The 26,746-nt window shown below is 46.8% G+C and overlaps 1 protein-coding gene across 4 annotated transcripts; it reads left to right on the top strand.

The window, feature by feature from the left end:
- The first annotated feature begins 3,362 nt into the window (after positions 1-3,362).
- Positions 3,363-18,921, top strand: ZNF557 (zinc finger protein 557). 4 transcript variants are annotated; one of them, XM_010385097.2, is made up of 8 exons: positions 3,363-3,712; positions 4,761-4,852; positions 9,659-9,768; positions 10,298-10,386; positions 11,012-11,138; positions 16,258-16,353; positions 16,866-16,948; positions 18,077-18,921. In XM_010385097.2, exons 3-8 carry the CDS (start codon positions 9,738-9,740, stop codon positions 18,857-18,859), a joined length of 1,209 nt encoding a protein of 402 aa, XP_010383399.1. In that variant the 5' UTR covers positions 3,363-3,712; positions 4,761-4,852; positions 9,659-9,737; the 3' UTR covers positions 18,860-18,921. The 4 variants fall into 4 exon arrangements, with proteins under 4 accessions (XP_010383399.1, XP_030792793.1, XP_030792792.1 ...); XM_030936933.1 differs by having other exon boundaries at positions 10,319-10,386; XM_030936932.1 differs by having other exon boundaries at positions 3,383-3,635.
- Positions 18,922-26,746: the final 7,825 nt, after the last annotated feature.

Raw genomic sequence — 26,746 nt, forward strand, 5'->3', positions numbered from 1 at the left:
AAATATAAAAAAAGAAAAAGACTATATAATATGACTATGTGTTGGTAGATGAGTGATTAAATAAATTCTGGTACAGCAATTAATTGGAATACCATACCACTTATTTAAGACTTGGCTAAACACTCATATCTACCTGGAAAAAAGTCCACAGTCTGTTAATTTTTTAAAGTAATCTCCAGAATAATTAGTATATAGTATCATAGTTTTTTTTGTAAAATTATTTTAAAACTCTAAACATAGGAATATATATTGTGATAAAATGCTTTTTCTAGTATTTATGTAGTAAATTATATTATTACATGCATAAGTTTAATTTTTCATAGATGGGGACTATAGTAATGGTCACCTCAAGCTCATATTAGACAAGGGAAAAGGAGTTTTATTCTATTTCATTTTATTTTTTACTTTAATTTTTTTTATTTTTTTTTATTTTTTTTTTTTGAGACGGAGTCTCGCTCAGTCACCCAGGCTAGAGTGCAGTGGTGCGATCTCGGCTCACTGCAAGCTCCACCTCCCGGGTTCACGCCATTCTCCTGCCTCAGCCTCCCAAGTAACTGGGACTACAGGCGCCCGCCACCATGCCCGGCTAATTGTTTGCATTTTTAGTAAAGACGGGGTTTCACCATGTTAGCCAGGATGGTCTCGATCTCCTGACCTCGTGATCCGCCCACCTCGGCCTTCTAAAGTGCTGCAATTACAGGCTGAGCCACCGTGCCCGGCTTTTTTTTTTTTTTTTTTTTAGACGGAGTTTCACTCTTGTTGCCCAGTCTGGAGGTGCAATGGCGTGATCTCAGCTCACTGCAACCTCCGCATCCCAGGTTCAAGCAATTCTCCGTGCCCGGCTTTTTTTTTTTTTTTTAGACGGAGTTTCACTCTTGTTGCCCAGTCTGGAGGTGCAATGGCGTGATCTCAGCTCACTGCAACCTCCGCATCCCAGGTTCAAGCAATTCTCCGTGCCCGGCTTTTTTTTTTTTTTTAGACGGAGTTTCACTCTTGTTGCCCAGTCTGGAGGTGCAATGGCGTGATCTCAGCTCACTGCAACCTCTGCATCCCAGGTTCAAGCAATTCTCCTGCCTGAGCCTCCCAAGTAGTTGGGATTACAGGCATGTGCCACCACCCACGGCTAATTTTTTTGTTATTTTAGTAGATACGGGGTTTCACCATGTTGACCAGGCTGGTTTCCAGCTCCTGACCTCAAATGATCCACCTGCCTTGGCCTCCCAAAGTGCTGGGATTACAGGCATGAGCCACCGTGCCTGATCAGGAAAGGGAATTGTGTTTTACATACTCTATATTTGTGAGAATGAGTACATATTATTTTATTAATTTTAAAAATCCAATTAAAAACTTCTAAATAAAACAACATTAAGAACTATGAAATATGAACAATTTAGCACACAGACCACCATATGTTTCCTCATCTATAAATAGTGATACTAACACCTTCCTTGTAGGTCTCTGTGAAAACATCTACGGATAATGTATGTAAAACTGTTTATTACCATGCAGGCTGGAAAGTAATGTCCCATTCATTTGTCCACTAGGATGGCCACAGGGTGTTTGGGTTTTTTTCCTTTTAATTATTGAATTCCAGAGTTTTCAAATACATTCTATTGTTGTAAAGTGAATCATATTCATATTTTTTTCCTAGGGTTTAGCGATTCCTTTTGCATACAAATTCAGGCTGTATGTGTTCACACATAGATCTCAAATAATACCTTAATTTTCGCAATGAAAAGCTCTCTTCCTCACCCTGTAGCCTTGCTCCCGGAATCAACTTTTTTTTTTTCTGATAGTAATTACATATTTGTAAGTTAGGTATTTATACTGCTTTTTCATTTATTAGCTTTAGACTATATTGAATTACTTTCTTCTCAGAAACAAGTAGCACATAACTCTTTTTTTTTTTTTTTTTTTTTTTTTTTTTTTTTTTGAGACGGAGTCTCACTCTGTCACCTGGGCTGGAGTGCAGTGGCCGGATCTCAGCTCACTGCAAGCTCCGCCTCCCGGGTTTACGCCATTCTCCTGCCTCAGCCTCCCGAGTAGCTGGGACTACAGGCGCCCGCCACATCGCCCGGCTAGTTTTTTGTATTTTTTAGTAGAGACGGGGTTTCACCGTGTTAGTCAGGATGGTCTCCATCTCCTGACCTCGTGATCCGCCCGTCTCGGCCTCCCAAAGTGCTGGGATTACAGGCTTGAGCCACCGCTCCCGGCCGCACATAACTCTTACATACTGTAAAACTAATTTTCCTCACCAAACATAATCATTTAAGGAATCTGGATAAATCAAAATTCAATGTTTATCATTTTATGACATCCATATTTACCATCTGTAGCATCTAAACCTTAGCCAGAGATGTAACAAGTAGTATGTTAATTTTTTTTCATTTTTTCTTTTGATCTCTTAAATTTTAAAATTTCCTTTTTTATTTCTTCCTATGAATCCAATACCTATTTTCTCCACCAGAAATGTAATTCTCTTTTCAATAGATCCAGATGTGCACGAGACAATTCATCAGCTTCGGCTTTCGCTTGGAGACATCCCTCCCTAGCTCTCCCTCCCCTCGTCCCCCTCTGGATGGGAGAAAGATGCATACATGATCCCATTTTTGAAAGAAATTAGAAAGCTCAAAATCACAAAAAAGGCTGGGTGTGGTGTGGCTCACACCTGTAATCTCAGCACTTTGGGAGGCCGAGGTGGGAGAGAATGACTTGAGGCCATGAGTTCTACACCATCCTGGGCAATACAGACCTCCTCTCTACAAAAAAATACAAAATAGCCAGGCTTGGTGGTGTGGGAGGCCCAGGCGGAAGGATAACTTGAGCTCAGGAGGTCGAGGCTGCAGTGAGCTACCATTGCACCACTGCACTCCAGCCTGGGCCAGAGTGAGACCCTGTCTCAAAACAAACAAATGACGCACACAAGCCGTAAATGTGTGGCTCTATCATTTTAACAGGCAGTGAATGTGGAGAAAGGACTGAAAAAAACTTGAGTTCATTTTGCATCCTGCTACCTGAACAGTTTTAAAATCCACAAAAAGCCCTACACCCAAAAACTGACCTCCCCAAAGTCTTGCCCTCTCAGCCTCTTAGCTCAACCCCATTCCATGCCCCATCACTGCCTTATCTGGTCCACATACTCTCGCACCAAACCTGATGCTAACCCGCAAGACCCGCCCATGAAACCTAATGCCCGCCCACAACCCCGCCCCCTAACAGTCTCTGACCTGTTAGCCCCGCCCGCATGCCTGGTACCGCCCGCAGCCCCGCCCCAGAGTTGGTTCCCGGCCCCGGAACTGGCCCACGCCCACACTCAGCCCCGCCTCCAAGCCTGGTACCGCCCGCAGCCCCGCTCAGGAGCTAGTTCCGCCCCCAACCCTACCACAGACCTGCGCCAGGACAACCCCGCCTCCGCGGCTCTCCCTGGCCAGGGCCCAACCTTGTTCTATTAATAACTAAGCAAACTGGAACACCTCGGCCCGAGGTTGGGGTGCGCAGCTGCTGCCCCCGCCCGCCCGCTGCACCTGCAGCCTGAACCCGGGGCCCCCGGACACGCCGCATTTTGGGTTGGGACCAGCTGGAGCCGGAAGCGGAGATGCAGCGCTGCTAGCCGGAGACCGGAAGCGGAATTGCAGGTGTGTGTTGTGAGAAGAGCAGCGTTTGCAGCGACTGGGAGAGAGTCTTTCGGTCGCCGCGAGAGGTGCTGGGTTCGGTGAGTCCGAGTCCAGAGAGGGGTCCCAGCCGCGGGCCCTGCATCCCTCCCGGGAGCCGGGTTTCTGCCCCTGAGGCCTCGTGCTGTACCCTCAGTTCAGCCCGAAGCTGCTGTTTCCTCCGGTGTCGGGGCCCCGCGCCCCTGTGGCCCTCACACGGGGCGATTATGCGCCCCAGGGGACTTTTGGCTATAGTTGGAGACGGTTATGAATGTCACAAAATGGAGGCTAGAAGGGATTGTGCTACTACTGTAATCTAGAGGGTGGAGACGGATTCTAGCAGCTCAGCATCCTGCAGCGCGTAAAGCAGCCGCCGCCAGCAAAGACTCATCCAGCCCCAAATGTCAGTAGTGCCCAGGTTGGGAAACCCTGATGGAGGGCATTAAAATCTCTGCAGTCCTAAATGCACTGTAGAAATTATTTAGAATTCAGCTGAGTCACTTATAAGACCTAAAGTTACGAATTAGAGCATCTGGAGTCACCATAAAATCTCCAGCCAAATGAGTTAAGCAAGTCAAATGCAAACAGTTTTAAGCCCCTTGTCCCATTTTAGGGAGCAAATGGCCGGATAGGAATCTGGGGAATTCAGGCACAGCCAGTAGCCTGGGTTATTATTATTATTTAAATCTTTTTGGGGGGACGGAGTCTTGCTCCAGGCTGGAGTGCGGTGGTGCGATCTCGGCTCACTGCAAGCTCCGCCTCCCGGGTTCATGCCATTCTCCTGTCTCCGCCTCCCGAATAGCTGGGACTACAGGCGCCCGCCACCACACCCGGCTAATTTTTTTGTATTTTTAATAGAGACGGGATTTCACTGTGTTAGCCAGGATGGTCTCGATCTCCTGACCTTGTGATCCACCTGCCTCGGCCTCCCAAAGTGCTGGGATTACAGGCGTGAGCCACCGTGCCCGGCCTAAATCAGTGTTTTTAAGTGAATGGGGTGGTCTTTCTGTGCAACAACTGTGTTACTCTCAATAAATACATTTTATTATACATACATATTACTCCCTACAAAAGGCCTCGTAAGCCATTTTTGTGCCCTTTTTTTTTCAGACAAGAAAAGTATCATTCTAGCTCAGATTTGTGTTGAAACCAATCTCAAGATTCACCTATCCTCACTGATCCGTGGATTTCCATATGATCAGGTGAGTACCGTGTAGAACTTGTAAGCTGCAATACTCTACTGTGTAGAAAAACTGCGAATGGATTTTTCCTGTGCTCAGGTTGTAAACACAAGGAATTACTAAGAGTGAGGGTATCTTTTTTTTTTTTTTTTTTTTGAGACAGTCTCACTCTGTTGCCCAGGCTGGAGTGCAGTGGTGTGATTTCAGCTCATTGAAACATCTGCCTCCCAGGTTCAAGTGATTCTCCTGCCTCAGCCTCCCAAGTAGCTGGAATTACAAGGGTGCACCACCATGCCCGGCTATTTTTTGTGTTTTTAGTACAGGCAGGGTGTTGCCATGTTGGCCAGGCTGGTCTTGAACCCCTGACCTCAGGTGATCCGCCCAACTCCCTCCCAAAGTGCTGGGATTACAGGCATGAGCCATGAGTGAGGGTATTTTAAAAATTATTTGTTTGATGGCTTCTATTCAAGAGAAGGATACTAAGGGGTGTGTGACAGTGTGTGTGTAAGTAAGTCAGTAAATATAGCTATATGCAAATCAGTACACAAAATAAACATGTAAACACTATTTTCAAATTTTTTTTCCAACCTTCTAAGATATCTCAATTTTTCTTTTATTTTTTTCTTTTCCTAACTGGCCTGTCAGCCTGTAGACTTGTGCTGTATAATAAGGTAGCTGCTAAGCCGGGTGCGGTGGTGCACCCTTGTAATTCCTTGTACTTCTGTAATCCCAGCACTTTGGGAGGCTGAGGCGGGCGGATCACCTGAGGTCGGGAGTTTGAGACCAGCCCGACCAACATGGTGAAACCCCGTCTCTAGTAAAAATACAAAATTAGCTGTGCATGGTGGCCGGCACCTGTAGTCCCAGCTACACAGGAGGCTGAGGCAGGAAAATTGCTTGAACCTGGGAGGCGGAGGTTGCAGTGAGCCGAGATTGCGCCACTGCACTCCAGCCTGGGCGACACAGCGAGACTTTCTCAAAAATAAATAAATAAATAAATAAGGTAGCTGTTAGTCCGTGTGGTTGTTTAAATTTAAATTTAGACCAATTAAGATTCAATAAAATTGGCCGGGTGCTGTGGCTCACACCTGTAATCCCAGCACTTTGGGAGGCCAAGGCAGGTAGATCACGAGGTCAGGAGATTGAGGCCATCCTGGCTAACACGGTGAAACCCCGTTTCTACTAAAAATACAACAAATCCAGCTGGGCGTGGTGGTGGGCGCCTGTAGTCCCAGCTACTCGGGAGGCTAAGGCAGGAGAATGGCGTGAACTCGGGAGGCGGAGCTTGCAGTGAGCCGAGATTGTGCCACTGCACTCCAGCCTGGGCCACAGAGCGAGACTCTGTCTCAAAAAAAAAAAAAAAGATTCAACAAAATTTTAAATTCAGCTTCTCAGTTGCACTAACCACATTTCAAGTGCTTGACAGCAACATGTGGCTAATGCCCCTATTGAAAAGCAAAGATTAAGATCATTTCCATCATCCTAGAAAGCCCTGCTGGGCGGCATTGTTCTAGTCTCTTCCATTTGTCCGTTGCAATGAAGCCAGAACGGCTGTTGTAAAAGATAATTTGTGGCCGGGAGTGGTGGCTCAAGTCTGTCTGTAATCCCAGCACTTTGGGAGGCTGAGGTGGGTGGATCACCTGAGGTCAGGCATTCAAGACCAGCGTGGCCAACATGGTGAAACCCCGTCTGTATTAAAAATACAGAAATTAGCTGGGTGTGGTGACTCTTGAGCCCAGGTGGTGGAGGTTGCAGTGAGCCAAGATGGCACCACTGCACTCCAGCCTGGGCAACAGAACGAGACTGCATCTCAAAAAAAATTAAAAGTAAAAATACAGCCGGGTGCAGTGGCTCACACCTGTAATTCCAGTACTTTGGGAGGCTGAGGCGGGCAGATCACCTTAGGTCAGGAGTTTGAGACCAGCCTGGCCAACATGGCAAAACCCTGTCTCTACTAAAAATACAAAAAGTAGCCAGGCGTGGTGGTGGACGCCTGTAATCCCAGCTGCTTGGGAGGCTGAGGCAGGAGAATCGCTTGAACCCGGGAAGCAGAGGTTGCAGTGAGCTGAGATCTCATCATTGCACTCCAGCCTGGGCGACAGAGCGAGACTGTCTCAAAATAAATAAAGATAAATTTGCTTCAGTCACTCCCCTGCCTGAAAAGCCTTTGCTGGCTGTCCACTGCCTCTCACCTCCAGGCTCCTCACCACTCTTTATAATACCTTTCGAAACACAACCTTTCCCCTGTCCTCTGGCCCCTTATTTGTCCACATGCTCTAAACGGTGAACCTGGCGGCCTCAGCAGCTTGCTTTCCTGCCTCTGCACGTGCACGTCCCACTGAGCAGGGCCCTACCTCGACTCTCAAGACTCAGCTCAAATGTTTTTAGGGTTTTTCCTTCCCAGGCTTCCCAGTCCCCTTCCTCCCAGACCCTGGGTTGGCTGCCGCGCACCCCTCTGCCACAGCACGTATCACTCTGACATGCAGCAGTAGGTCTGTGTGTGTCCCACTCCCGGAAAGCCAGTTCTTAGCTGACAGGGATCTTCCTCCCGTCCATCTGCAACACCCGGCTTGGGGCAGGCATCAGTAAAACGTGAATGAAGGGTCAGCGTCGGGACCCGAGGGCTGGAGAAGGGATTCGAGAGGAATAACTGGGTGAGGAAATTCTACGCCTGGTTTGGACTTGGGAGGGAAAAGGGGGCGGACCCACCAGGGGCTCACCTATGCAAAATTCTCTTGTCTACCGTTTGTGCAACACAGCTGCTGGAAGCCCTCATTCATAAACAACTAGAAATACGTGAACTACAGAGAAATAATAAGATTTTTTTTTTTTTTTTTTTTTTTTGAGACGGAGTCTCACTCTGTCGCCCAGGCTGGAGTGCAGTGGCACGATCTGGGCTCACTGCAACCTCCGCCTCCTGGGTTCAAGCGATTCTCCTGCCTCAGCCTCCCAGGTAGCTGGGATTTCAGGTGCCCACCACCATGCCCAGCTAATTTTTTAAATATATTTTTAGTAGAGACAAGGTTTCACCAACTTGGCCAGGCTGTTCTCGAACTGCTGACCTCAGGTGATCCGCCCGCCTCGGCCTCCCAAAGTGCTGGGATTAGAGGTGTGAGCCACTGCGCCCAGCCATAATACAGATTTTCTTGCATGTCATAATACTAAAACTCAGGCTTTTACATATAAGTACAAATATATAAACTTTTCACATGTATATGTGAATTTTGGGGGTGTTGTTATTCTGCCAACCACAGAGACCAAATGTCAGAGACACTTGGCAGCTCTATTGGGGGGTGGGGGCTGTGGGGGGTGGGGGGCTGTGAGGCTGCAGGCAGGAATGGGAAAGAGCCGCCCATCTCTGCTTGGCTCCAAGTACCAGTGAACAACTGGCCTGTGGGGAATGGCTCTCCATTCACTCCTCTCCCAATCCTTCCCTCCCCGGACATTGGGGGTATGAGGGCCACCCAGGATAAATTCCCTGGGCAAGAGATCTAGGACGCCAGGGCCTGAATGCTGCATCTCAGTACAAATTCCTAGAGAGACTGAGTGGCCCTGCCTTCCATGAATAGCGAGCACCATCCACCCTCCACAGCTCTGTTTTGTCTACCTGGCCCAAACTCACTCTTACAGGTCTCTAACTCCAGACTGTGCCCCCCTCGCCAACCCCTCCCACACGCACACCCTTGGCCACTTTCTTTTTTTGTTTGTTGTTTTTTTAGACGGAGTATCGCTCTGCTGCCCAGGCTGGAGTGCAAATGGCGCAATCCTGGCTCACTACAAGCTCCACTTCCCAGGTTCACGCCATTCTCCTGCCTCAGCCTCCTGAGCAGCTGGGATTACAGGTGTGTGCCACCACGCCCGGCTAATTTTTAATATATTTTTTAGTAGAGCTGGGGTTTCACCACATTAGCCAGGATGGTCTCCATCTCCTGATCTCGCAATCCGCCCGCCTTGGCCTCCCAAAGTGCTGGGATTACAGACGGGAGCCACCACGACCCACTGGCCACTTTCATCTTTGTGTGTATACACACACACACGCACACACACACACAGCCCTTCTTTTCTTGTAAAAAAGGAAACATTCCATATATACTATTTGGTACTTTTTTTCCCCTTAAATTTACTGAGGATAATAATCTATTGATATCTAGAGATCTCTCTTTTTTTAATGGGTACACTATAATGCCACAGTGAATAATCTCACACTACTCTCTTATATTTGTGTATCTTACAGATCGATTCTTAGAAGTTGTAGGAATCTAGGGTCTCTGATAGAAAATGGCTGGAGCTCTGCTGGGCTGGCATGAGGGGGGGGATGGGGAGGAGGAAATGAACTGAAATGGGGCAGTGACATCCGAGCTGGGTAAGGTGGAAACCAGGAGGGAGGGTGGCCAAGGCAGAGCACAGGCTGGAGAGGGGGTGACCGATTCAGGGCACGGGCTAGAGAGGGGATGACCGATTCAGGGCACGGGCTAGAGAGGGGGTGACCGAGGCAGGGCACGGGCTGAGAAGGGGTGACCGAGGCAGGGCACGGGCTGAGAGGGGGTGACCGAGGCAGGGCACGGGCTGAGAGGGGGTGACCGAGGCAGGGCACGGGCTGACGGGGGTGACCGAGGCAGGGCACGGGCAGGAGAGGGGGTGACTGAGGCAGGGCACGGGCTGACGGGGGTGACCGAGGCAGGGCACGGGCAGGAGAGGGGGTGACTGAGGCAGGGCACGGGCTGGAGAGGGGGTGACTGAGGCAGGGCATGGGCTGACGGGGGTGACTGAGGCAAAGCACGGGCTGGAGAGGGGGTGACCCAGGCAGAGTGTTCCCATTTCTTCCAGAGTGCTTTCCTGAGAGCGCTGCGGAATAAGGGAGGAGCGTCCTGCTTCCCGGCTGCCCTGTTGCTGTCGGAGTCACAGGATGGCGGCCGTCGTCCTGCCCCCGACTGCTGGTGAGTTGTGGGGTCCTGGCATTTCTGAGTCCAGACTTGAAAGGCTCTGACCCACAGCATGGGACAGGAGGGGGTTGGGCAGAGCAGGTGAGGCAGGAGTGGAGCCCCAGGGCCCAGAGGTCCTCGGTGTCTGATCGGGCGGCTCTCGGGATTTGGGACTTAGGCGTTTGGGTGTCTGTGGATGTCGCCTCTGTGGTGAATGTGCTGGAACTTTTGAATTCTCCCTTTAGTTCTTTCTGTGAACCTGATAAAAACACAGTGACACCCTTGGAACTTCAGTTTCCTCATCTGTGAAGTGGGAATAATCCCTTCCCCAAGTGCGGTCAGACCTTGAGCCCTGTTACCTGGCGTGGATGCAGCAGGGCCATGCTCTGGTTTCCTTGGATTGCTGTCAGTGGGTGTTTGTGTGCAGTAGAGGTGGATGCTTTGTGGGTGACTGTGTCAACTGCAGGCAGGTGGGGGAGCTTCCAGGTGTGTGAGTGGACACAGGGCCGGTCTGGATTCCTGGGACTCATTTCTCCTCCTCCAGCTCTGTCTTCCCTGTTCCCAGCCTCTCAGCGAGAAGGACACACAGAGGGCGGAGGGCTGGTTAATGAGCTCCTGACACACTGGCTAAAGGTAAGTTAGATGTTCCTTTTTCCAAATCATAATTCCTTCAGCCAGAAGGTTGGACTCAATGCCTTTCAGTGGCCTGGACCTTCACGGCCAAACTCGCTCCTCAGGCATCCCAGGATCTCTGAGTGAGGGCTGCCCGGAAAATACCAGTGTGTGTCAACGTGTACTGCAGGTTCAGAGCTCCCTCCAGGGTCCCTAAGTACATCACGTGCTCCTGAGAGTTTTAAGGGAAAGCCAAGTAAAGACATGACAATGTTCTAAGCCCAAGCAATTAATGAAGGCAGTACGGAAATCATTCATTCACTTACCAAGTATTTCTCTGATTTCTGCTGTGTCACGGGTCCGTGCTCCCCTGGAGACTGAGGGAACTGAGCTCACAGGAGCCCCCAGTCTGAGTGAGAAAAGACGGCTGCTCTGTGGTACTGGACACTGGGCACTAGGCCTGGGAGCGGCCTAAGGAGACAAGCATTGAGGGCTGAGCTCAGAAGCCAGGGAGGGGAGCTTGGAACCCCACCCCACATCTCATGCTCAGGTTTCCCTAGCCCTGGCTCTGTTCTGCTGGCCCCTCTTCCTGTGCACGTTGGTGGGGGTGGTCCTTGGCTAAGCTGTGATATCTGCAATGCTTTAGGGCTTGGTGACCTTCGAGGATGTGGCCGTGGAGTTCACCCAGGAGGAGTGGGCGCTGCTGGACCCTGCCCAAAGGACACTGTACAGGGACGTGATGCTGGAGAACTTCAGGAACCTGGCCTCCCTGGGTAAGCCTAATGTCATTCCTGCATTTATTTAATGACACAGGAAGTAAGTCTTGTTTTTCTTTTTTTTTTTAATTGAGGTAACACAGGACACAAAAGTCACCATTTAAACTATTTTAAAGTGCCCAATTCGGTGGTTTTTCGTAGGTTCACCGTGTGGTACAGCCATCACCACTAATTCCAGAACATAGCTGTCATGCCAGAAATAAGCCCCGTAGTCATGAAGTGGTCTCTCCCCATTTCTCCCTCCCGAACACCTTGGCAGCCACTAACCTTTCCATCTCTATAGATGTATCTCTTCTTTTTGAGGAGGTTGTTTTTAGACAGTGTCTCCCTCCATCACCCGGGCTATAGTGCAGTGGTACAATCCTGAGTAGCTGGGACCACAGGTGCGCACCACCACGCCCAGCTAATTTGCTTATTTTTTGTAGAGATAGGGTCTTGCTCTGTTGCCCAGGCTGGTCTCAAACTCCTGGGCTCAGGTGATCCCCCTGCCTTAGCTTCCCAGTGTGCTGGGATTACAGATGTAAGCTACCATTCCTGGCCCCACTCTTGCCATTTTATATAAATGGAATCATATAAAATGTGGTCTTTTGTGTCTCACTTTTTGCTTAGCATAATGTTTTCTGTTTTTTTTTGTTTGTTTATTTGAGATGGAGTTTTGCTCTGTTGCCCAGGCTGGAGTGCAGTGGTGTGATCTCAGCTCACTGCAACCTCCACCTTCCAGGTTCAATCTGTTCTGCCTCAGCTTCCCGAATAGCTGGGACTAAAGGCATGCACCACCACGCCTGGCAAATTTTTGTATTTTTAATAGAGATGGGGTTTCACCATGTTGGCCAGGCTGGGACTCCTGGCCTCAAGTGATCCACCCACCTCAGCCTCCCAAAGTGCTGGGATTACAGGCATGAGCCACCACGCCTGGCTGATGTTTTCAAAGTATAGCCGTGTTGTGGCACATATCAGAACTTCATTCTTTTTGTGGTTAAATACTGTTCCATTATGTGTATATACCACTTTTTATAAAAATCAGTTCATCAGCTTGTGGAAATTTAGCCTGTTCTCATGTTTTGGCTAATGTGGGTAGTGCTGCTATAAACATTCATGTACAAGATTTTGCTTGAGCACCTGTTTTCTCTTGGGTATTTACCTAGGAGTGGAACTGCTGGGTCCTGTGTTAATTCTATGTTTAATGTGTTGAGGAACCTCCAAACTTTTCTACAGCTGCCGCACCATTTTACATTCCTACCAGCAATGTATGAGACCAGCAATGTATTACAATTTCTCTGCATCCTTACCAACATTTGCCTCTTTTCCTTTTTTTAAAAAAATTATGATAGCCATTCTTGTGGGTGTCTGTCTCATTGTGGTTTTTATTTCTATTCCCTAAAAAAAAAGATGAGATTGGTCATCTTTTCTTGTGCTTGTTGGCCATTTATACATCTTTTTCGAAGAAATGTTCATTCAAGTGCTTTTTCCATTTGGGGGGCATTGTTTGCCTTTTTGTTACTGAGTTGTAAAAGTTCTTTATATGTTCTGGATCCTCGACCCTTATGAGATACATCATTTTCAGATATTTCCTCCCATTCAATGGATTGCCTTTTCACTATCTTGAATGACAGTTTTGCGGGAGATAGAACTCTCGGTTGATATTTTTCTTTTAGTACTTGGCGTATGTCATCATCCCACTGGCTTGTGGCCTCCATGGTTTTTGAAGAGAAATCAGCTGTTAATCTTGTACATGATGACTTATTTCTGCCTTGCTATTTTTCAGGAGTTTCTCTTTGTCTTTGGCTTTTGACCGTTTAATTTTAAGGTATCTCAGTGTGAGTTTTTTGAGTGTATCCTATTTGGAGATCCTTAAGCTGCTTTGATGTATAGACTTGTAATTTCCATCAAATTTGGGAATGTTTGGCCATTATTTTTCCATGTATTCCTTTTTTTTTTTTTTTTTTTGAGATGGAGTCTTGCTCTGTCGCCCGGGCTGGAGTGCAGTGGCCGGATCTCAGCTCACTGCAAGCTCCGCCTCCCAGGTTTATGCCATTCTCCTGCCTCAGCCTCCGGAGTAGCTGGGACTATAGGTGCCCGCCACCTCGCCCGGCTAGTTTTTTGTATTTTTAGTAGAGACGGGGTTTCACCGTGTTAGCCAGGATGGTCTTGATCTCCTGACCTCGTGATCTGCCCGTCTCGGCCTCCCAAAGTGCTGGAATTATAGGCTTGAGCCACCACGCCCAGCCTCCTTTTTTTTTTTATCATTATTTAGAGTCTCACTCTGTCACCCAGGCTGGAGTGCACTGGCACGATCTCAGCTCACTGCAACCTCTGCCTCCTGGGTTCAAGCAGTTCTCCCTGCCTCAGCCTCCTGAGTAGCTGGGATTACAAACGCACACCACACCACCACACCTGGCTAATTTTTGTGTTTTTAGTAGAGACAAGGTTTCACCATGTTGGCCAGGCTGGTCTCGAACTCCTGACCTCAGGTGATCCTTCCACCTTGGCCTCCCAAAGTCTTGTAATTAGAGCGTCACCCACCGCACCTTGCCAATTTTTCCATATATTCCTTCTGCTCCTTTCTCTGTCTCCTCTCCAGTAGCAGCTCCCATTATGTGTATTCTGATGTTTGATGGTGTCTTCCGGGTCTCTTAGGCTCTGCTCATTTTTTTCCCCTTGATTTTTAATTTCTGCGCTACAGATCAGGCAATCTTGATTGACCTGGCATCAAGTTCACTGTTGTTTCTTCTGCCTGATCACGTTTTCTGAGGAACCCCTCTAGTAAATGTTTCATTTCAGATAATATATATTTTTCCATTTAAAAATTCCTATTTGGCTCCTTTTTATAATTTCCATCTCTTTATGCTTTTCTCTGTTTGGTGAGAATTCATCCTCATGGTTTTCATTAGTTCTTTGTACACAGTTTCCATGAACTCCTTGAGCATATTTGAAATAGTTGAAGTTGTTGCCTAACAAATCCAATGACTGGGTTTCCTTGTGGATAATTTCTGTTCATTTCTTTTTTCCTATAATGCAGTTTCATTTCTTTGTTTCTTTTTTTTTTTCCTTTTTTTTTGGAGACGGAGTCTCACTCTGATGCCCAGGCTGGAGTGCAGTGACACAATCTCGGCTCACTGCAAGCTCTGCCTCCCGGGTTCATGCCATTCTCCTGCCTCAGCCTCCCGAGTAGCTGGGACTACAGGCACCCACCACCACGCCTGGCTAATTTTTGTATATTTAGTAGAGACGGGATTTCACCGTGTTACCCAGGATGGTCTCAATCTCCTGAAATCGTGATCCACCCACCTCAGCCTCCCAAAGTGTTGGGATTACAGGCATGAGCCACCACGCCCAGCCCATTTTTTTGTTTCTTTACATGCCTCATAATTTATTTGCTGAAAACTACTTTCAGAATATTACAATACGGCAGTTCTTTAAATCTGATTTTCCCCCCTCCCCAAGGTTTGTTGTAGTTGGTATTATTTCTTTGTTTAGTGACATTTCTGAACGAATTTTGTAATGTCTGTATTTGTCATATGTGGCCACTGAAGTCTCTGTTCTATTAGCTTAATGTTCAGCTTGGGATTAATTTGTCAGAGATTTTCTTAAATACCTGGAACCCAAAAGATGACCAGTCTTTACCGATGGATCTGAATTACATGTTGGAGCATGCCTTCAAAACTCAGCTAAAGCACTTTACAACTCTGACTTAGCCTTCACTTCCTTCTTATGCAGAGCCTGAAGGTCAGTCAAAGGTAAGGGCTTGGTGCCTTCTCAGATCTTCTCTGAGCATGTGTTCCTCCCTGGGTATGAACATGGCCTTCTAGAAATGTGTGGAGGGCTGGGCACAGTGGCTCGCACCTGTAATGCTAGAACTTTGGGAGGCCAAGGTGGGCGGATCACCTGAGGTCAGGAGTTCGAGACCAGCCTGGTCAAGATGGTGAAACCATATCTTTACTAAAAATACAAAAAAATCAGCCAGGCGTGGTGGCACATGCCTGTAATCCCAGCTACTTGGGAGGCTGAGGCAGGAGAATTGCTTGAACCCAGGAGGCGGAGGTTGCAGTGAGCCGAGATCACACCACTGTACTCCAGCCTGGGCAACAGAGTAAGACTCCATCTTGTGGGGGTGATAAAAAAGGTGTGGGAAGATGCTCTACTCCCCCGAGCATCTTGTTCCCCACTTCTCCTCCCAGGTTTTTTGGTTAGTCTTGTTTGCTTCACAGTTTTCCCTTGCCCCCTTCAGCAGTGGCTGATTTGCCTTTAGATGTGTTGGGACACGCTTCCCTCTCCACCCTCCAGCTTCCATAGGTGTAGCCTCTTCAGACCTGGGAGAGTTTGGAGTTGATAAATAAAGGGAAGCCCTTTGATCCAGCCCATCAGGGAGCCAGCAGACAGGTCAGAACAACCAACCACAGGTTTTTGAGAATAAGGTACATTCTCTTCCCTTCAGTACTAGAAACACAGGTTGTTGTCTTCAAGGCAAATGGGGAATAGAGTGTGCGGCTAGAGTCAGTTAAAATGTCACAAATCCCTCTTACCCTGATTCGGCTGTTTGTCTCGATTAGGCATTCTCCTGTGGCTGTAAACTTTTGATAACATTCAAGAGCTCCAATGAAGCTGATTCTGTTTTTGCCCATTTACTTACTGTTTCTATGAAGGGATGAAGTTGGGGAGTTCCCTACTCCACTACTTTCACCAACATCACTTCTTTTAAGTCCTTCGTAAGCACCTCTGTTCCTAGCTCTGTGCTGGGATGTGGGTGTACAGTGAAGAATGCAACGTGGTCCCCACCCTCATGGAGCTGTCTGTCTAATGCTATCCACTACGAAATGAAGATCTCCTTCTTTCCCTGACTGTACATTCTCTGTAGTTAAATCTTCTGGGCTTTCAGATTCTGTATTTAAACCTGGACAGGGGCTTCTGGGACCAGTTGTCCTGAAACCACCCTAGATATTGCTTGTGATTTTGTGTATGTGTGTGAAAGACAGTTGCTATATTTCTTCAATTTTGGCCTAATTATTCCTCTGCTCCTGAAGTCACACCTCTTCACCTTCAAAACTGATTGCAGTTTCATGGGGAGCTTGTCTGCTGCACAGTCCTCTTCCATCATGTGTCTTTTCTCCATGTACAGGGAACCAAGTTGATAAACCTGGTCTGATCTCCCAGTTGGAGCAAGAAGATAAAGTGATGACAGAAGAGAGAGGAATTTTCCCAGGTGCATGTCCAGGTGAGCACCAGGTGGATATAAGTCCTTGTGAGGAATAGCTCTGGCCAGGGACTGAGAAGATGGGAGTATTATAATACATTAGGAAACATCAGTCAGAGAACTGCATAAATGCCCCTTTTCCCAAGAAGGCCAAGAACATTTGGTCTGAGCCCCCCCATGTACTTTCATGACTGTAACTTTCTGTCATCTCGCACTTTACTTGGGCCTCAGGGGAGAAAAAAAGACATGTCTCTTTTTCTGAAATTTAAGTCTCCTATGAACTCTTTAATCAGTTTCAGTCTACCTTGCCTTCCTGACAATTCCTTCATTCTGTCCACATCAATCTCAATCTTCCTAGAGTCTTTCTTAAATATTGCCTAAAATTGTCACAGCCGTATCTTTCATGGAATCCCTTCTCAAAAACCCTCACCTCTCAGATTCTGCCTTCACCCATGTATGCATTTTACCATTTCACCATCAACTTAAATTTGCCTCTTTTCTATCAACTTAAATTTCTTTTTAACTTGTTTCAGATGTGGAGAATCCGCTTAAAGCCAAAGGGTTAACTCCTGAGCTGCATATTTTTCAAAAAGAACAATCTAGAAATATGGAAATGGTAAGACTAACATGGGTGATTTCTGTTTTTTTCATGGTAGGAGAATGCCCTACATGAGAAAAGCCACAAAGACTGGCTTTGTTGGCCAAGCGCAGTGGCTCATGCCTGTAATCCCAATACTATGGGAAGCCGAGGCGGGTGGATCACAAGGTCAGGTGTTGGAAACCAGCCTGGCCAATATGGTAAAACCCTGTCTCTACTAAAAAAAAAAAAAAAAAAAAAAGCCAGGTGTGGTGGTGCACACCTGTAATCCCAAATACCTGGGAGGCTGAAGCAGAAGAATCACTTGAACCCTGGAGGCGGAGCTTGCAGTGAGCCAAGATCGCGCCACTGCACTCCAGCCTGGGCGACAGAGCAAGACTCGGTCTCAAAAAAAAGAAAGAGTGGCTTTATTAAAGGAAAGTGTCATTTTTCCAAGAGAAAGTCGTGTCTCCAAAGAGATACTGTGAAATTATTTTGAATTTGGAAAAAAGCATTAGCCCCAAACGTGTTTTTCCTGAGAATTCCCACAAGTAAGTATTTCCAGTAATCTGAGTCAGATATTGGGTATTTGAAAAAGAAATTAGCCGTAAATTTATCGGAAAATACTCTGTGAATATGATAAAGACTTGCGGAAAGAATCCATCTTTTTTAAATGCTAAGAATTCAAACTGACAGAAGCAATGTACCAGCACTCATAGTGGCAAAAACATTAATTCCAATACTATGATACACAACAGAATTCCTAGGAGAGGAAATTCCTCTGACAGCATTCAATGTTAAAAATATTATAAATGGGCTGGGCGTGGTGGCTCAAGCCTGTAATCCCAGCACTTTGGGAGGCCGAGACGGGCGGATCACGAGGTCAGGAGATCAAGACCATCCTGGCTAACATGGTGAAACCCCGTCTCTACTAAAAAAAAGAAATACAAAAAGACCTAGCTGGGCGTGGTGGCAGGCGCCTGTAGTCCCAGCTACTCGGGAGGCTGAGGCAGGAGAATGGCGTAAAACCCAGGAGGCGGAGCTTGCAGTGAGCTGAGATCTGGCCACCGCACTCCAGCCTGGGCGACAGAGGGAGACTCCGTCTCAAAAAAATAAATAAATAAAAATATTATAAATGGTACTTATTAGTCATCTCTTAATCAACAGGAGAGGAATCATTTCGGAGCAGAACTCCACGAATGTAATGAGTGTTTTAAAGTCTTCAGCACAAAATCTTCCCTTATGCGGCACAAGAAGATTCACACTGGAGAAAAACGCTACGACTGCAATGAATGTGGGAAATCCTACAGCAGCAAATCTTACCTTACCGTTCATAAGAGAATCCACAATGGGGAGAAACCCTACAAATGCAGTGACTGTGGGAAAACCTTCAGCAATTCCTCATACCTCAGACCGCACTTGAGAATTCACACCGGAGAAAAACCCTACAAATGTAACCAGTGTTGTCGTGAGTTCCGCACTCAGTCAATCTTCACAAGGCACAAGAGAGTTCATATGGGCGAGAGTCATTATGTATGTAATCAGTGTGGAAAGGCTTTCAGCACAGGGTCATCTCTTTCTTTGCACTATAGCATTCATACAGGGGAGAACCCTTACGAATGCCACAATTGTGGGAAAACCTTCAGGAGGAGCTCGAATCTGACACAGCACGTAAGAACTCATACTGGAGAAAAGCCCTACAAATGTAATGAGTGTGGGAAATCCTTCACCAATAGCTTTTCTCTTACAGTTCACAGGAGAATACATAATGGAGAGAAATCCTATGAGTGCAGTGACTGTGGAAGAGCCTTTAATGTTCTCTCATCTGTTAGGAAACACATGAGAACTCACACTGGAAAAAAACCCTATGAATGTAATTATTGTGGGAAATCCTTCACAAGTAACTCGTACCTTTCTGTGCATATGAGAAGGCATATTAGGCAGATGTGAATTCAGTAACTGTGGGAAAAGCATTCATTGATCTTTCATGCCTCAGATAACATGAAAGAACTCTTCACCAGATGTATGAATTACCTGCTACTGTGTAACAAATTACCACACAAAATTGTGTGGCTTCAAACAACAAACACTTATCTCACAGTTTTTGTAGGTCAGGAATTCAGAAACAATGTAGCTCCATAGTTCAGGATCTCTCAAGAGGTTACAGTCCAGATGTCAGCAGAACCATAATCATCCAGAATTTGTACTGGTGAAGGGACCACTTCCAGATGGCTCACTCACATGCCTGACAAGTGCATGCTAGCTCTTTCCAAGGGACCTGCACTTCCCAACCACGTAGGCCTCTCAACAGGGCTAAGTTTCTTTATGGAAGTGACTTCTCCCCAAAGCCAGTGATCTAAAGGAGCCAACAGAGAAAGCATAATGTCTTTTATGACTTAGCTTCAGAGAGAGGTGTTTTCATGTCCCTGTTACATTGGCCACACACACCAATCCTGATACAATGTGGAAGAACACCACACAAGGTATGAACAGTAGACATTCGGAACCATCTGGAAAGCTTGCCATGAAATCAGTGGAGGTAATTTTTTATTTTATATATTATTTTATTTTAATTTTTCTTTTTTTTTTTTTTTTGAGACAGGGTTTCATCTGTGCCCAGGCAGTAGTGCAGTGGTGCAGTCTTGGCTTATTACAGCCTCCGCCTCCTGGGCTCAAGGGATCCTCCCATCTCAGCCTCCCAAGTAGCTGGGACTGTAGGCATGCACCACCATGCCTGTCTAGTTTTTGTAAAGATGGGGATTCACCATGTTACCCAGGCTGCCCTCAAACGCCTGGGCTCAAGTGATCCACCTGCCTCAGCCTCCCGAAGTGCTTGGAATATAGGAACGAGCCACCACTCCCAGCCAGAACTTCTTAAGATAAAGGATGAGGGAATGTTTTCGGTGATACCTCTTACATTAGGAAAAATATGAAAATGTTCCTTGGATGCAGTACCCATGAGTGTATTATTTTCAGAAAATCTTTCAGTGATTCCTCCCTTTACACATGAGAGAACTCATAGAGGAAACCCTAGGAACGTAACTGATGTTAGGATGCCTCACCTCTTATCTGAGTGGCCACATGATAACTTATACTGAGAACAAAAGGTATAAGTGCTATGTATGTAGAATTACCTTCATCAGTGTCTTATTTCTAGGTTGGGCCACTAGCTCATTAATTTTCCATCTTTTAAGTATTTACGGCTATAGCTGTCCTGAAAATCTTATTACCTCATTTTATATACAGTATATTTATTATAATTCTAAAACATCAATACATCAAATATTCAGAAAGGTATTTCCAAACAGCTCCTGAGTGATCTAGTTTGTTATAACAGAAATTAGAGGCCGGTGCGGTGGCTCACACCTGTAATCCCAGCACTTTGGGAGGCCAAGGCGGGTGGATCACAAGGTCAGGAGATCAAGACCATCCTGGCTAACTCGGTGAAACCCCGTCTCTACTAAAAATACAAAAAATTAGCCGGGCGTGGTGGTGGGCGCCTGTAGTCCCAGCTACTTGGGAGGCTGAGGCAAGAGAATGGCGTGAACCCAGGAGGCAGAGCTTGCAGTGAGTCAAGATTGCATCACTGCACTCCAGCCTGGGCAACAGAGCAAGACTCTGTCTCAAAAAAAAAAAGTATTTGCCAGGCATTGTGGCTCACACCTATAAACCTAGCATTTTGGGAGGCTGAGGCGGGCAGATCATCAGAGGTCAAGAGTTCGAGACCAGCCTGGCCAACATGGTGAAACCCTGCTTCTACTAAAAAAATACAAAGTTTAGCCGGGTGTGGTGGCAGGCACCTATAATCCCAGCTACTCAGGAGGATGAGGCAGGAGAATCAATTGAACCTGGGAAACGGAGATTGCAGTGAGCTGAGATTGTGCCACTTCACTCCAGCCTGGGCAAAAGAGCACAACTCCGTCTCAAAAAAAAAAAAAAAAAAAGAAATTAGACAATATTTGATATATTTTTTTCTAATCTAATAGCATTTTGTCAAGGGTACATGGACTTTTTGATTTTGATTGTTTTTTCTTTCTGTCCTAATATAGCAAATACTGTTTCTTTTTTTCTTTTTTTTTTTTTTTTTTGAGATGGAGTCTCGCTCTGTCACCCAGGCTGGGTTCTTGCCATTCTTCTGCCTCAGCCTCCCGAGTAGCTGGGACTACAGGTGCCCGTCACCATGGCCAACTAATTTTTCGTATTTTTAGTAGAGACGGGGTTTCACTGTCTTAGCCAGGATGGTCTCGATCTCCTGACCTCGTGATCCACCTACCTCGGCCTCCCAAAGTGCTGGGATTATAGGCATGAGCCACCATGCCTGGCGCAAATACTGTTTCTTAATGTTCATTCTCCCTATTTAACGAAAAAAACAAGTTGTCAATGAACAGTATTGAAAATGTATTTTCAATACTGTATTTTCAAAACAGTATTGAAAAGGCACCATGGCTCATGCCTATAATCCCAGCACTTTGGGAGGCCAAGGTGGGCAGATCACCTGAGGTCAGGAGTTCAAGACCAGCCTGGCCACCATGGTGAAACCTCGTCTCTACTAAAAACAAAAAATACAAAAATTAGCCAGGTGTGGTGACAGGTGCCTGTCATCCCAGCTACTTGGGAGGCTGAGGCAGGAGAATCGCTTGAGCCTGGGAAGTGGAGGTTGCAGTGAGCCAAGATCGCACAACCAGACTCCAGCTTAGGCAACAGAGTAAGACTCCATCTAAAAAAGAAGACAGTGTACTAGGCTTTCCTGAAGCTTAGGCTTTGTCCCACTCTGCTGGCTACTAGAAGTAGGATGAACGCACTAGGTGAGACACCGTCTGGCTTATTCTCATCTATTATCTTTTCATTCTTTCTTTTGGAAAGTGGACACAAAGCATAGAGTTAAAAGAGCCTTTTTTTTTTTTTTTCACTACGATGATAAAAATCACAGTATGGCTCATGCCTGTAATCCCATCACTTTTTGAGGCCGAGGCAGGAGGATCACCTGAGGTGGGGAGTTTGAGACCGGCCTGACCCACATGGAGAAACCCTGTCTCTCCTAGAAATACAAAATTAGCCAAGCGTATTGGCACATGCCTGTAATCCCAGCTACTCAGAAGGCTGAGGCAGGAGAATCGCTTGCCACTGGGAGGTGGAGGTTGCAGTGAGCCAAGGTTAACATTGCACTCCAGCCTCGGCAACAAGAGTGAAACTCGGTCTCAAAAAAAAAAAAAAAAAAAAAAAACAGAAGTGCCGAAAAAATCACAATGATTTGAGTTCTTCAAAAACCTTTGATTGGCCGCATTGGCTCTGTTCTGCATATTACTAGACTTCTTACATGATCACAAGTAACCACTAATTGGTTAAAACCAAAGAGAGAGTGAGTGTGTGTGTGTGTGTGGTGGCGGGGTGGTGTTCTGTTAGCTTCCAGGTGAATGCAGTATCTAACTGTTAATCCTGTTTATTGATTTATTTTTATAAGTGCTCCATGATTCTTTGAAAACAGTATACTATGTATCTAATTTTTGGATACAGGATGGACATACGTACTCAAACTAATAGTGTTTTTCAATATGTACTTTATTTTTTTCTCTCGACCTTAGTGATAGAGGTATATTAAAGTCTTCCACTAGCATGGTGGGTTAACAAATTCTTTCTGTAATTCTGTCATTTTTGCTTTATATATGTTTACGTGTAATGTAACTAGGTGTGTAGAGGTTTACATATTTTCTTGTGAATTTATTTATTTTCAGTAGGGGCCATACCTTTTCATACCAAAGAACTGTAACATTAAAATATATATTAACAAAAAGAGATCAAACATCTCACTAGCCCATCCTATAGACCAGGCACTCTGGAAGAGTGAACATTAACTGCATACTCACTATAAGCTTGCAAAGTATGTGCTATTACTATCTCCAACTTACAGATGGGAAAACCGGCATGGAATGTTTAGGTTGTTTGCCTGAGTTCACCAGCTAGCAAGTGGTAGAGCACAGACTGGAATCCAGACAGTTCATGCTCATAACCACTAGCCTGTTGATTAAGTACATTCCATGTGGTTAAGCACTGTTTGAGATATCATGTCTACAGCAGTGAATGAAACTCAAGTTTTGCCATTGAGGCACTTACATCCTAATGAGGAGGGGTGAATTATAGAAAAATCAACAATATGGCTGGGTGCTGTGACTCATGCCTGTAATTCCAATACTTTGGGAGGCTGAGGCGGGCAGATCATGAGGTCAGCAGTTTGAGACCAGCCTGACCAACATGGTGAAACCCCATCTCCAGTAAAAACACAAAAAAATTAGCCGGGCGTGGTGGCGCACGCCTGTAATCTCAGCTAATTAGCTATTCAGGAGGCCGAGGCAGGAGAATCGCTTGAACCTCGGAGGTGGAGCTTGCAGTGATCCGAGATCACGCCAGTGTACTCCAGCCTGGATGACAAAGTGAGACTCCGTCTAAAAAAAAAGAAAAAAATCAACAATATTCGTGTTATGCAGAAAAATAAAGCACCGTGAGAGAGTTATGGAGGGCTGGGGACTTGCTATTTTGTATAGCATAGGAAGGGAAAGGCCCCAGTTAAGGAACATTTGAGGAGAGACTTGATTGAGTGGGAACTTGAGTCATGTGAATTTCTGTGGCAAGAGCACTGCTGGCACGCAAAGACCCACAGCACGGAGGCCAGTAGGACTCAGGTAAAACAGGGATTCGGGGATTAGAGGGTAATCAGAGATGCAGATCCTGATCTTGTGGGGTTTTATAGGTCATTGTTAGGACTTTTCCTTACATGTTCAGGAAGTTGGAATATCAGAGTCCCAGCAGGAAACAGTTGACACACGTCAACTGGGATGATTCAAGTGCAGTTTCTTTTTTTTTTTTTTTTTTTTTTTTTTGAGACGGCAGAGTCTCACTCTGTCTCCCGGGCTGGAGTGCAGTGGCCGGATCTCAGCTCACTGCAAGCTCCGCCTCCCGGGTTTACCCCATTCTCCTGCCTCAGCCTCCCGAGTAGCTGGGACTACAGGCGCCCGCCACCTCGCCCGGCTAGTTTTTTGTATTTTTTAGTAGAGACGGGGTTTCACCGTATTAGCCAGGATGGACTCAATCTCCTGACCTCGTGATTTGCCCGTCTCGGCCTCCCAAAGTGCTGGGATTACAGGCTTGAGCCACCGCGCCCAGCCTCAAGTGCAGTTTCTATCAAGGGACTACTCACAGAATTGTGAACAGGATGTAGAGAAACTAAAAAAGGTACTTGAAATGGAACATCCGTCTTCTCCCCACCTCAGACATGGGTGCTTCTGGTTCTCCAGCTTTCAGACAGATTCGCTACTTACAAAATCGGCCCTCCTGTTCTCAAGCCTTTAGACTTCACACTGGGGTTTACACTGTTGACTCCGTTTTCAGGTCTTTGAGCTTGCACTGGAGCTAGACTACCAGCTTTCTTGGTTCTCCAGCTTCCAAACAAATGGCAGATCATAGGACACCCGTAAGCCTGAAGGGACAAAGGACGGGAACAACTGAACGTTGTTGTTCAAGCGAGGAGAGGGCCGCATTCCACGAGCTGACAGGAGGTCAGTGAGGGGCAGCATCCAGCCTCGAGTTCTGCCAGAAATAGGGCCGGCCGGGCACAGTGGCTCACACCTATAATCCTGGCACTTGAGGAGGCCGAGGCGGGTGGATCACTTGAGATCAGGAGTTCAAGACCAGCCTGGCCAACATGGTGAATGAAACCCATTTTCTACTGAAAATACAAAAATTAGCTGGGTGTGGTGGCATGCGCCTGTAGTCCCAGCTACTCGGGAGGCTGAGGCAGGAGAACTGCTTGAACCCGGGAGGTGGAGGTTGCAGTGAGCCAAGATCATGCCATGGTCCAGCCTGGGTGACAGAGTGAGACTCCATGTCAAAAAAAAAAAAAAAAAACAGCCAGGGCGAGCCCTCCTTATCCTTCATTCTTCTGATACCATACTTGGGTTCCCCATTTGCCAAACTCAACCAAAAGCCAATAAGGTAAGGGATTTCGTTGATTCTGTTCATAGCAACTAATCATCCCAAGCACAGCAGGGTAGAGGAGGTGGATCTGCTGGGACGAATGGAAGATAATCCAGTATTGGTCACTCCTTTTGCTTCTCGGAATCTACTCATGCCCATCACCTGGATGGAAAGTTCATATCCAAGCCCAGGAATTCCATCAGTTGCTCTGCTGCCCTGGGGTACTGTCCATGCATTGATATTCCCCGCTGAAGCCTAACATAGTTGCCAACACCAGTGTTTCCTGTATAGGATGAGGGATGGAGCCATTGGGGAGGAAAGCACAAGAAATAATTAACCTGGCTGGGCACAGTGGCTCACCCCTGTAATCTCAGCACTTTGGGAAGCCGAGGTGGGCAGATCACAGTCAGGAGTTCGAGACCAGCCTGGCCGAGATGGTGAAACCCCATCTCTACTAAAAGTACAAAAATTAACCAGGCACAGTGGCGGGTGCCTGTAATCCCAGCGACTCAGGAGGCTGAGGCAGAAGAATCGCTCCAACCCGGGAGGCGGAGGTTGCAGTGAGCCAAGATGGTGCCACTGCACTCTAGCCTGGGTGACAGAGCAAGACTCCGTCTCAAAAAAAAAAAAAAAAAAAAAAAAAAAGAAGTAACCTAAAGGACCTGGTTCCCCGAGGGGAACACTTCCACCAAGAGACACAGGAAGAGTCTCATCAGATGTTAAACTGACTTCTACGAGACCAGCACACAAGGAAAGAAGTCACCACACTGGCTTAGGTAATTAATGCTGTCACCCATTCGAATCTGAGGCTGCCGTTATCTGATGAGTGCAGGGAGGAAAACATTTGGGATTCAGGAAATCCACTGGGATGTCTCTTGCTATTGTTTCCCCAATTTGAAAGATAAAAAAAATTTCACCAGCTGTATCTTGAGAAGGGCATGGTGAAGAACCCGTAGGCATGAGGATCTGGAGAGGCTCTCCAGGTAAGCCACCTAGACCAGCAGGATCTAGGTGAGAAGGAAATCTAGAATTTTCACCCTAGTCAAGGGTGAAGGGGCACCAGAAGGTGCAAGTAAAGGAGTGTGATAAGCATCAATTGCATCTCTGAGACTTGTTCGGGTGGAAAGGGCTGTCTACAGTTTGTCCCACTGATCTTCCTCTTGTCAGTTTCTCCAGGCAATGGGACCAACCTTGATCCTGAGGGCACTTACTTTAAGAATCCCGGGGCCGGGCGCGGTGGCTCACGCCTGTAATCCCAGCACTTTGGGAGGCCGAGGTGGGCGGATCACGAGGTCAGGAGTTCAAGACCAGCCTGACCAATATGGTGAAACCCTGTCTCTACTAAAAATACAAAAAGTAGCCGGGCGTGGTGACACGTGCCTGTAGTCCCAGCTACTCAGGAGACCGAGGCAGGAGAATCACTTGAACCTGGGAGGCAGAGGTTGCAGTGAGCCAAGATCGCACCACTGCACTCGAGCCTGGGCGACAGAGCAAGATTTCGTCTCAAAAAAAAAGGAACTCCAGCAAATACCACCTTTCTTACCCAATACCGCTGCAACGTGCATCCCTTGTCTTTCCAAGACTCTAAGTATCCCCAGCAATGACACCCAAAACAAGCAATGGTCAGAATCTCAACAGGCAGCCCTCAGATTCTGCAATGTAAGTGGCAAACTCATACCCCAGAAAACTATCTCTTCCCATTATCCCAAAGTAAGAGTTGATAGAAGCATCTGCAAGCAACGCCCTTAACATAAATGAGGAGGGAGGCCCAGAATGCAAATCCCCTGTCTCCCCCAACATGAGATGACTGCCCCTGTGGTGACCCCTCCTTTATTCCAAACACAAGGAATAATCATAACCCCAGCAGGC

This window comes from Rhinopithecus roxellana, chromosome 8, assembly GCF_007565055.1.
Source record: "Rhinopithecus roxellana isolate Shanxi Qingling chromosome 8, ASM756505v1, whole genome shotgun sequence".
NCBI lineage: Eukaryota > Metazoa > Chordata > Mammalia > Primates > Cercopithecidae > Rhinopithecus > Rhinopithecus roxellana.

Coding starts and splice junctions, on each gene's coding strand:
- ZNF557 (XM_030936931.1), top strand. CDS start 10,135: ATGCTCTGGTTTCCTTGGATTGCTGTCAGTGGGTGTTTGTGTGCAGTA. Junction 10,387..11,011: donor TCCTGACACACTGGCTAAAG/GTAAGTTAGATG, acceptor GCAATGCTTTAG/GGCTTGGTGACCTTCGAGGA. Junction 11,139..16,257: donor CAGGAACCTGGCCTCCCTGG/GTAAGCCTAATG, acceptor CTCCATGTACAG/GGAACCAAGTTGATAAACCT.